Source organism: Anneissia japonica, unplaced genomic scaffold, assembly GCF_011630105.1.
Source record: "Anneissia japonica isolate Jap-2015-1 unplaced genomic scaffold, ASM1163010v1 scaffold287743_len2803612_cov181, whole genome shotgun sequence".
Lineage (NCBI taxonomy): Eukaryota > Metazoa > Echinodermata > Crinoidea > Comatulida > Comatulidae > Anneissia > Anneissia japonica.
Window position 1 is genome coordinate 2505738 of NW_022733259.1, and position 11609 is coordinate 2517346.

Here is an 11609-nt window from a genome sequence, read left to right on the forward strand (position 1 = left end):
TCTATAATATATATATATATATATATATATATATATATATATATATATATCAAATGCTTGTGATTCACCAAGTAGGCGTTCTGAAACGAACTGTTGTTGTGTTGTTGGGAATGTCTTGACGTTTCGATTGAGTTGCTTCAATCGGCATCAGGTGAATAATTAATCTGCAGTCCGAAAAGGGAAACACTTACATGATTAATATAATACAATTATTAACATATAAACTTATTAAATATTAATTACTATTTTCGGTAAGGAGTGGTGATGGTCATCGCTTGTTTATATTTTATAGCTGGCATGGCAATAATGATTATTTCGCAGATTAATCCAATATATGCTCTTAAAATAGATGATGTTTATAATGTTGGTGATGATGACAATAATACAGTAATGATGATGATTTTTAAAAAATTAAATGCTCTGAAAAGTATTGTTGTGTTGTTGAGAAAGTCTTGATATTTCGATTTAGTTGCTTCAATCGTCACGAATTAGAATAGTATCTCTTCAATCCAAAAAAGGAAACACTTACCGTACCGATTAATATAAAAGAAATAAACAAGTAAATAAAACAAGTGAGTCTTAAAAGTGTTGCTGTCGTGTCTTATATATTGTTCTATAACAGACTAACGCGGCTACACCTTTTATTCATCATGACTTGAAGATTAGAAAGTAAGAGTTGCAGCCGATTGGTGGAAAACTAAACAAAAACAGAGACTGGGTGTAGATATATAAAATCATTTTATTCATTAAGACATAAAATTATACAGAATGGAGAAAGAAGAAAAAATAACTACAAGCCTAGGTCAATCGACGATCCTTTGAGGGCCGCTAATTCGCAAAATAAGGTGATTTTAGGTGATTTTTAACTACTTGACCGTGTTTTTTTTTGTGGAGGGGAGGGGAGACCGCACCCCCAAGATACGCCACTGGCCCCGTGCACTTCGTTTTATTTACAGTCGCCTTCTTCAGAAATAGAACATTTTGAGACCAGTTTAATCCCTTTCTAGCCGGGGTGTTAATGCAATAATTAATGATAGGCCCACCTTTCAAGCGGGATGAGACGTGGGAAAAAATGACATTCTTTGTAGAGATCCGATATCCTAGATAGGCTGATATACCTAGATAGGCTGATATCCTAGATAGGCTATGTCCAAGCCTTTTGGCAAACGATTTGCCAGGATGGGGCCAACCAAACCATTTCTTAACAAAACGATTCGTTAAGAATTAAAAAATGTCCAAATGTGATTTACAAACATCATTATCGATAAGATGGAAGCATATGCTTGGGAGAATATATTGCTTGTAGATCCAAATTTTATATTCAGAACGGATTGTTGGTGAATTTTCGATCTTTAGTATTTTCCAGTATTTGCTTTTTAGATAAACTTGTACGTCTCTCTCTTTGTTCTGAAACGTGATAATTAATCACAGAAATGTGTTAGGTTAATTTTCCCGGTATCGTATTTTTTGGACCTTTTCACAATGAAATAACAGCAACATTTGATTAAAATGTCAATACTGTACAATAAAAAAAAAAAAAAAATAGAAATTGCCGCCGAATTGGCACAGACCGAGGGCGCTCATTTCCTTGGAATTGAGATAGATTATGTCACGTACTTGGCAAGGTCTTTTGATTCATTGCTGCTACCTCATCAATGCTTTTTCATTTGTCTGTGAAAAGGTCCTAGGAAAAAATGTCTTTGGAAAAATGTGAACCTTTCAACATTTGTTTGGGGGGGGGGGGGTCGTACGACCTTCCCGACCACCCCCACAACTTGCATACACCCATGAGTTCGATCGTGCTTGAGGTTTTTGGCCATGATTTTTCTTTCCAGATAATTTATGCCTTGAGTGCCTGATAAAATTTGGTCCTGATATCATCGGTTGTATCCTTTCCAAAAGCCTGTTTTCTTCTGTATTGTTTACTAGGCCATTTCAGAAATAAATTACGGGTGAGCTCATAAATATTCTTCGAATATCGTTTGAAAAACATATGCCAGCTTGTCGTGGTGAAAGTTTTCGCTCATCACAAGTGCGTGACGAAGCGGTTTATGCGAATTCCAAACAATGCAAGTTAAGTTTGGCACCACAATAAACAAAATAATAATACAAAAGCCAGTACTGTACTGATCTGAAGTCACAGTGTGGTATTTCTGGCGTCACTGGAAACAATCGTTTAGATTTCTTTCAACTAGCTAGATCCTCAATGCTAGAAGCAACACTATCTGGCTTTTCTATGGTTCAGTAGTCTTTGAGATAGGCCTAGGTCAAACACACCCTACCAGGTTTGAATTTAACACGTTCAAACCACTTTCATCGCTTTCGAAATCATGGAAAGGACAAAATTAATGAGCAAATACAAACAAGTTGGTATCATTATTGGATTATTCATTAATGCAGTATTGGCATCGGCAGTACTTCGTGTCATATTCGGCATTTTTCAGCCAATTCTTATTGACAATTTCGAAAATGATTCGGTGACAATGGTCGGAACTCTAACGATATCTGTGAACGAAATATGCGGTAAGTCCAACACGTACATTCATTTTCACAGGTAAAGCAAGGTTGTATGGAAACGTGTTAAAATTGGATGTCATTCATTCATTATAATATATTTCCATTAAATGGAGGAATCACCAAAAAAGCAGCACGCTTGTGAAAGGGATGCCATTGCCAAATAACAATTCAAGTAAAATAATATAAAGTACATAAATAATAATTAAAAACGTACAAACAAAAGGTTCCACTATTTTGTTTATTTATTCTTTCTTTTCCCATAAACAGTTTAGCTAGACACCGCCATCACTTGAGCACCTGAAAGTCATGCATCGGCGGGCTTTCCGCCTTAAATTTCCGATAAGACAACACGATGCAGGAAATCTTTTTGTTCGTAACTCAACTAATTGTTTTCAGAGATAGTTTGTATATTGTACTGTTTATATTTCGCCCAGTCTTTCATGTAAATGTTATTGTGACGATAGATCTAATAGGCCTTTTTAAAAAATTTATTCAATTATCGAACAGGAATGAACAACCTATATCAATGTGTTTTGATATTTATGAAATCCAATATGTCGACTGTTTATTGTTTAATAACATTCATCATCCATTCATTACCTTTTACAGGTATTGTAGGTGGTGTGATCGTGGACAAAATTGGAAAGTCGAGAGCTATGTTCATTGGAGGAATTTTGTGTTTTCTGGGCTTTTTCATTTCAGCCTTTTCTACGAACATCTTCCAACTGGCGGTTGGTCATGGTTTCTTATTGCGTAAGAACTGGAATATTTTATAGATGTATTGTCCCATGCTAAATACCAAAAAATATAATAAAATATTTTTTTGAAATTAACTTGCCCATTTTGAAGTAACATAAAAGTTATCAACTTGAACATAGAAATTAGTGTATTTAAAAAATGTCTACCCATCAGTTTACAGCGAAAAATGATTGAAACACTTCCAGTCACGGCAGTGTTATATTATTTTTATTATAATTTTTTGGTTTAAAATCATGGTACACATTTTTGAAATTCAATAATTTTTATGCACAAGTTAATAATTTGTATGCTATTGCAATATCAGCAAGTTTTTTTTTTCAAAATTATTTTTTGACATTAGACAATACATTTTAAGCTTGTATTTTACTCTCGTCTAAGAGAAAGGCTAGCAACACGTCACCTATTTCTACTTCATTATAAACATGAATGAATATAATAATACTGTATAAGAATTTCTATAGCGCCTTTCCAAAAAAAAAAAAATATGGGTAAAATAATAATAAAATCAATTACATTACGCTATCTATATCTGTCTTGAAAAACCTATTATCACAAGCAACCCACAGTACTCTTGATATCTACTTTATAAACACATTTTATGTCAAATGTTTATTTACCATGAAGGAAGTTAATTATTGGAAGTCTTTTTATTGACTTTTTTTTTTAGCAATTGGCATAATTCTTGCTTACCACGCACGTATGTTATGTTTGAACGAGTTTTTCGGAAATAGATTCCTTCTAACATCGAACTTGGTGACTTTAGGAAGCCCAGTAGGCGTGATGAGTAGTCCAACTTTTGCCGAGGTAAGAATGCTATTTCAACAATGTATGAAAAGTTATTACTGTTACTATAATTACTATATCATCACCAGCCTCAACAATGCGACAGTACCAGTACTAGGTCTACTTTTATTTAACAATTTTGTTTTTTATTTCAGATTTTAATTCTCTCTTATGGTTTCCAAGGAGCATATCTTATACTCTCTGGAATAATGTTCCACATATGTGTATCGGCAACACTTTGCCGAACTAAGCATGCAGATATAGGAATACCAACTTATAACCTCATCAATAATTCAACAGCAGAAGCCGAAATTCCAAATGGTTTTTGTGATACATGGTTCACTACAGTTTCAGAGTCAATCAAGTTCTATGAATTGAAGGAAACCGGCGGTTACTTCAGCTTCATCATTGGTTTTGCGCTAGCTCTGTCAGGATACTTAACATCATTGATTTATTTGTCACCGTTTGCAATCGAAGAAAATTTTACACCAGAGGTTGCAGCAACTTTTGTTTCAGTTTTAGGTTTTTCTGATCTCGTTGCAAGGCTAATGATCCTATTTTGTGATATGTACTATACAATGGAATGGGCGTTGATTTCGTTATTTTTATACTCTTTAGGAGTATGTAGTATTTTAAGCATACTTGTATTTATATCGCCTACGAAAATTGTATTCATCATGTATGCTTTTGGGACAGGCTTCGGAGGGGCTATTCTATTGCTTGGGTACCCTGTTATTGTTCGTAACTTATGCAAACACAGGAATCTAGGAGTTGCGATTGGTTGGGGTTTAACACTTCTTGGATTGTGCTCACTGATGGTCGGATTTATTTATAGTAAGTATTATCAAAGATAATAAATAGAAGATAGAGCAGTTCGCGACTTAGTGAAACGTCGATGAGGGCGACCATGGAGCAACTTTCCTCCACCCTGTTAAATGGTCACAGTTATTTCCTCCATTCTTGAGAGAGCGGACATTCCGTCAATTTTAATGCAAAACACGCGAAAAGCTCATTCTTCTTATTTAAGGTCTTTGGTATTGTACAGTAATTGCATACAGAATTTACAGGGCAACAAATGCAAATATAAAAGTATTTTCAATCAACCATTAAAGGTGTCAAACACCAGTTGAGAAGAAGACCTGAGAGGTCTCAAAACATCCTTTTAAATCTACTCTCATTAACAACCAGATTAATGTGTTTCAACATTTGAGAATATTTTTTTTTGACAGTTTGACAGTCAAAACCTCAGCATGTTTTTAAAAACAAATACGCTATAAATCAAGTCACAGTTAAGTTATTGTACAAGTAGGCCTAATTATGAATATATTATTAATACTGTACTATCAATTTTATTATTTTCAAAATAACAAGAATGATAATAATAATAATAACAAAATCGTAAAACTTACGGTACAGGCAAGGGTTTTACCACAAAAACCATATTTTTACACATGGTGTACAGTGTCGTTAAAAAAAAATAAATAAATAAATAAAATAATAATAATAAATATTGGTTATTTCTCTTTTTATCTTATTAGGTTGGTTATGTAGCTACTTCGGTAATTATCGGTTTGGGTTTCTATGTGGTGCTATTTTGTACGCAACTGCATTGTTGATAATTTCCTCATCAAGTTCATTACGACAAATGAATTGTCTTTTGTTTCACTTGAAAACATGGATCAATAGAAGCTTTACATTATGGCAGAGTGAAACTTACGATGAGAATGCAATCAAACACTAGCAGGCCAGGAAGTGGTCTGGGGCACAGCACCCTGCCAGAAACTCATCACCAGAAAGAACCTAGTAATTTTGTAGCAAAACTCTACTTTGAAGAAGTGTTTTTACAGGATGCGAGTGCTATTACAAGGAATCTCAAATTTGCTCACTGTGGTGGGTGTGGACCCTCTGTCGTGGACCTGGCACACCTGATTGAGGAATCTCTGGAAATGGCACTGTTTATGGGGCAAAGGTTAAAACTCTTGCATTAAGAAAGTGCAGGTCTGCCTCTAATTAAAGACCTAGTAGAGACCAAAGCTGCAAAGGTCCAAAAGTGTCCTCTAATTGGAGGGAGACATAAAGTTTGCTGCTGTCATAATTTTGTGAAACAGTATTACAATAAAGTTTGTGAAAGTAGAGAAAAAAAATATTAAATTAATATACTCATAAAGACTGCTTTTAGATAAATATTTTTATTTAGGTGACCTGTTTATGAAGTATTTCAACGTTTAAAATTGGTGATCCTCAAAAGAAAGCATCGGTAACCACTGATTTTTTTGTTTCAAACTGTGATTTATTGACAGTTGAAAAATTGTCTTTCACCTGAACAATTCTAATTCTAACTTAAACTTTTGATTTAAAAAAAAAAACCATTTCTTTTGTTAGAGTTGCAGTGTATCTTTATACCAGTTTTAATAAAAAGTCTGTATTTTTTATATTATGATTGTAATACTGTAGAGCGTATAATAATTATTCTTATCTATTAAGATTTTCTTGTTCCTATAATTTCAAATCTGTTTCACAATCTGACAAATCTTCATTTTGTTGTAAAATTCTTGATCCTGCAAATTTAAAAAAAGAAGGTTTTCAATAAAGTTTTTAAAGAAATTTTTCAAAATCAACTCATTGGTTTAAAATGTATATTTTTATAAATGTCATGATAATGGACAATGAAAATAAAGAAATGTTTTGTTGTAATTATTTGTTATGTGTTGCCCGCTGTTATTGTATGTGGCAGGATGATCATAATGATGATGAAGATGATTATCATAATTATTAGCAAAAATTTTAAAGAATTATTGTAGTATATACATCGGCAAAAGTTAATTTGTTTTTATATGATTCTGGTAGGGTCTTGGTAATCTTTTGAAAGATTTCAATACTGACCCTAATAATAAAAATATATGTATTCCATTTAAAAAGTAAAAATTCTACAAAACTTGCCTTTTTAGACACAGAACACCTGACTTTACTAAAAGCCATTTCAAAATCTTCATTATTTATGACAAGTTTTTGATCCCTTTCCAATAGTAATTGGTTGTCAGTGCTAATAGATTGCACAGGTGCAAAGCTTGAAGTTTGTGTGCTCTGCAGTACCTTCTTCAGCGTAGCCATTGCTGCCTCTCTTACAATGGCAGCTAGGTCAGCTCCACTTAAGAGAAAAACGTTATAACTAAACTATTACTCCCTATTATTTCGAGATGAAAATCAAAAACGTTTATGCAAACTTTATGAAGAAATATGGTAAAACAGAAAACCAGATATTTAATTGGTCACCAGTGGAATATTTGAAGTGCACCCTCTATGAGAGTAAATTGATATATGACTGTCAAAGAGTTAAATTAGCAGACTCACAGGTTCATGACACAAATACACAACTTAACAGCCTGTGGTCTGATCTAGATGAGATTACAGCCAATCAGATGATGGGTTGATCAGGATGTTGGGACAGCCACTTTTAAGGCCTTCTACACTATCAAATTACATGTGATAATACATGTTATTTGCCCCATATATGGGTGTGATATGACATATATATGTGTGAATTGTGATGATATTTATAAGACTCACCTGAACCCATTGCATCGTTCATCTCTAGCAATTTTCTCAATCGACACATCGCTTCCAAGCAATGGCTTTGTCCCATTCTGGGGAAAAATGTATAAATGTAGACAAATTATTTTGGATCTACTACCTCTATCAATCAACCAATTGGCCAATCAGAACAGGTCTTTAGTGACAAGCATTATAAATGAATAAATGATCAAAGGTACCTATATGAACAAAGTTTTTTTGAAGCATTTACCATTATCACTATGATATGGTTCAATTTGAATCTAAAAGCTTGCGAAAATCACTTTAAAATCACAATTAAAAAAAAAGTTCAAGACTGCAAAACTTCTACTCTATAAATGCCAGGATTTGCTCCTATATGGGTGTGATATGACATCACCTGGCCCATATATGGGTATGATATGGCATCATCAAGCTCATATATCAGTGTGATATGTCATTACCTGGCCCATATATGGGTATGATATGGCATCATCAAGCTCATATATCAGTGTGATATGTCATTACCTGGCCCATATATGGGTATGATATGGCTTCATCAAGCTCATATATCAGTGTGATATGTCATCACCTGGCCCATATATGGGTATGATATGGCACCATCTAGCTCATATACAGGTGTGATATGACATCATCTTACCATATATGAATATGATGACATCATCAAACTCATATATGGGTGTGATATGACATCATCATGCTCATATATATGGGTGTGATACATGGGCTGATCACAAACATTTGTCACATGGACATAATTTGATATAAAAATGGGTCTTAACCTTTGTAATTGTTTTCAAAATGGCAATCCTATCTTCTGCAGTTGGAATCCCAATGTACAAAATCTTGTCCAATCTGCCAGGTCTTAATATTGCTGGATCAATGATATCTAAAGACCAGAAAAATACATGTATCAAGTATGACAGATATAGAACACTTTTGTCAACGTTAGCATTGTTGAATAGTGCAAAAAAAAAAAATTGTTGTGTGACCCATACATAGTGAGTGATATTTGAAAGCCCATGATCAATTAATCAAATGTACTAATTAAAGCTTGGCAAGTGGCATTTTTTTCCAAACATTTTACAAATACTTTGCCTCCTCCCCTTAGTAAAATCATAACTTAACACAATATATTTCTAAAAAAGGTGACCCTAGATTTCTGAGATTTTGGATTGATTGGGCATTTTTTGTCCTAGGCCATCCTGAAATACAATATTATAATTCATAATTGAATGTGAACAACAATCTGGTTGTGCTTATTGGTGGATCATCAGATTTTTTTTGTCAATTCATAAATTTTAAGTAGGATTATATGCTCCAGATAAGAGACAAATGACACTGTATGAAATGAAATGACTGTTAGTGCAACCCTTACAATCATCAATAAATAACCTATTACAAGTATCTAATTAAACAATAAATTACTAATTACTGGAAATTGGATGGGCGATATACAAACTGCAGACAAATAAAACCATGTGTTGGGTTTTTTAAAGTTTTTTTTTTTATCAAATGAATGCGACAATTGATTGATTAGAATATATAGGAAGTTAATACCTGGTCTGTTTGTTGCCCCCATTATGTATACTTGTTTTCTACTCTCCAACCCGTCCATCTCCGTTAGAAGTTGATTGACAACTCTTGCTGTTGATCCAGACTAAAAAAAAAATGTACGACTGGATTTAAATTTTCACTGATGATATATAAGACATGGTCGTATTATAGGAAACAGTAAAGAAAAATACCATCATCATGTTGTGAGTTATATAATAAATATAATAACAAAAATCATGATTGTTCCCACCTCTTGTATCAAAATTACTTTAAATCTTAGTAGAATTTATGTTTTTAAATGACTGAACCCACCACTCCTAAAGGTAAGGAAAGCAACCTGTATTCAAATGTGTTGTGGAAGAACAATGGTGAATTTGTACCAGACACCACAATATTCTCCACGGTTTAGGCAGACACAGTCTCTTTCATTAGTTAACTCAAATGAGCTTTGCTGCTTACTTTCACTTACCTCTGACACATTTGACCTCCGTGGACACAAGGCATCAAGTTCGTCAAAGAAGATGACACACGGAGATGAGTTGCGTGCACGCTGGAAACACTGTCGTACAGCTCGCTCACTTTCACCAACATACTAATAGGTCAGAAAGAATTACTTTAACGAAAATAATATTACAGTACCTAATGACAAATAACTGTTTTAAATTATCCCCTTGTGCTGACAACACCACCAACACATTATATCACTCACATCATGAAGAAATGCAATAGCTTCACTTGGAGCTTTGCTATTCAGGGAGGCTAATTAGCATAATAAAAAAGGTCAAACTTTCATAATATATTAGATTTAGTGAAACTAATCTGATTGATTAAACTCAAGGGTACAAAAAATTAAACAAAGAATAAACCAAAACTCTACATGCTTACTAGAGGCCCTAGCCCTGTGACTGTTCCCCTCACTCACTTTGGAAAATGCTAATAAATGAGAAAATACTCACCATGTTAAGTAACTCAGGTCCTTTCACAGAAATGAAATTGATTCCAGATTCATTAGCAATTGCCTAACATACAGAACACATAATTATACCATATCTTTCATATCATTTATTTCAATTATATGCAAGTACAAAACATACATGAAAACCTCAGTAGCTAGATATTCATCAATATATTATTATGCACACTTCAAAATCTTCTGGAGAATTAGACAGCAATCTCTAGTACCATGATTTAAAAATTTATTTTTATATGCATATTTTTTCGATAATTATTCAACATGTCTACCTTGGCAAGTAGGGTTTTTCCGCAGCCTGGAGGACCAGCAAGGAGTATTCCTGGAGGATTGGTTAATCCTAGAGCCTTCACTGCTGCTGGGTTTCTCACTGGTGCCTAACGTGACCAAGAAGGAAAAAACATATATAGCCTCATAAAAGTTAAGTATATTTATAATCTACAATCCCAACTCAATCATGCATTTAAAGCCGGGCACTCACTACAACATTATGCTATGCGACCGTCGGATGACAAATCCAGCTTCCAGTAAGCGATAGATGACTTAACGCCGTCTGATTGTCAGTGGCAGCTTGAATAGATCCTCCTTAAAAAAGCGACAAGTTGGTTCCACGCCGTTGCGTGCGTTCATCGTCACATTGCCGTCGCGTCACCGTCGCGTGCAGTGAGTACTCTATTGAGATTTCCCATGCAGAATTTTGCATATCCCAGTAATAATTTGGCTAATTGTATAAAAAGTCTTGCCTTACTAAAGTAATACAATTAGTTAAAAGTCAACTCAAGTCAGTGTGTGCCTGACAAAAGGGAATGTAATAATTATCTTGCACCAATGGGAAAGCTGCAATTGATAATCATTCATGCGTGAAGCTAATTAATATTCTAAGTTATTTATAAATAATAACAAACCTTGTTTATTATTATTAATTTGATAATAAAATAATAAGATAATAAAAATAAATAGAATTATAAGAATTATATTGTACTCTAATTATTGTTTCTTGAAATTTTGAAAATTATTGGCCTATAATGTAAGTGTGGTATTCAACACCAATACAATAGCGTATCGTCTTTGATATATATACTCATGGCTACAATTTTGAGTATCGCTTCTCGGCCTTTTGGCTAAGATCATGTGTAGTATCTGTTCTTTTCAGCTTAATATCTGAAACGCTGCTCATTGAGTAGCTTCAAACGCTGCTCATTGAGTAGCTTCTATATTAAACTGATTTTTGAAATTAGGCCATGGAATAGGAGCTTGCTCCGTCCTGGCCACGGGTTGGCCTGGTATTGCAGTACCTCCAGGAATGGCCCATCCTCTATGGAGGAAATAATTTAACAAAATCAGAATTTAACTTCTTCTTATGAACAGTAGTACATTGTTGTTAATTGTAACGTTTCATAAAAATATTGTCACTTTTTTTTTGTTAATGCCCCTACAAGAGCGTATAGGTGAT

The 11609-nt window shown here is 33.8% G+C and overlaps 3 protein-coding genes and 1 pseudogene across 3 annotated transcripts in view; 3 read left to right on the plus strand and 1 right to left on the minus strand.

The window, feature by feature from the left end:
- Positions 1-1425, plus strand: part of LOC117116018 (cation channel sperm-associated protein 1-like) — a 21811-nt gene extending 20386 nt beyond the window's left edge. Inside the window, exon 13 of the mRNA XM_033259948.1 lies at positions 1381-1425. Within this exon, the coding sequence (XP_033115839.1) occupies positions 1381-1425 (45 nt within the window). The remainder of the gene's footprint in view (positions 1-1380) is intronic.
- Positions 1426-1702: 277 nt separating this feature from the next.
- On the plus strand, positions 1703-6301 carry LOC117116097 (monocarboxylate transporter 2-like). The gene is made up of 5 exons (XM_033260047.1): positions 1703-2523; positions 3127-3270; positions 3944-4080; positions 4215-4893; positions 5598-6301. The coding sequence occupies exons 1-5, from the start codon at positions 2331-2333 to the stop codon at positions 5798-5800; spliced, it is 1356 nt and encodes a 451-aa protein (XP_033115938.1). The 5' UTR covers positions 1703-2330; the 3' UTR covers positions 5801-6301.
- Positions 6302-6419: 118 nt separating this feature from the next.
- Positions 6420-11609, minus strand: part of LOC117116019 (nuclear valosin-containing protein-like) — a 14714-nt gene continuing 9524 nt past the window's right edge. The window contains exons 18-25 of the mRNA XM_033259949.1: positions 10429-10533; positions 10143-10205; positions 9656-9778; positions 9190-9289; positions 8412-8518; positions 7627-7703; positions 7000-7207; positions 6420-6617 (exon numbers count right to left, since the gene is read on the minus strand). Of these exons, the coding sequence (XP_033115840.1) occupies positions 6564-6617; positions 7000-7207; positions 7627-7703; positions 8412-8518; positions 9190-9289; positions 9656-9778; positions 10143-10205; positions 10429-10533 (837 nt within the window). The 3' untranslated portion in view covers positions 6420-6563. The remainder of the gene's footprint in view (positions 6618-6999; positions 7208-7626; positions 7704-8411; positions 8519-9189; positions 9290-9655; positions 9779-10142; positions 10206-10428; positions 10534-11609) is intronic.
- Positions 11258-11473, plus strand: LOC117116128 (annotated as a pseudogene).

Coding starts and splice junctions, on each gene's coding strand:
- LOC117116097 (XM_033260047.1), top strand. CDS start 2,331: ATGGAAAGGACAAAATTAATGAGCAAATACAAACAAGTTGGTATCATT. Junction 2,524..3,126: donor ATCTGTGAACGAAATATGCG/GTAAGTCCAACA, acceptor TACCTTTTACAG/GTATTGTAGGTGGTGTGATC. Junction 4,081..4,214: donor GTAGTCCAACTTTTGCCGAG/GTAAGAATGCTA, acceptor TTTTTATTTCAG/ATTTTAATTCTCTCTTATGG.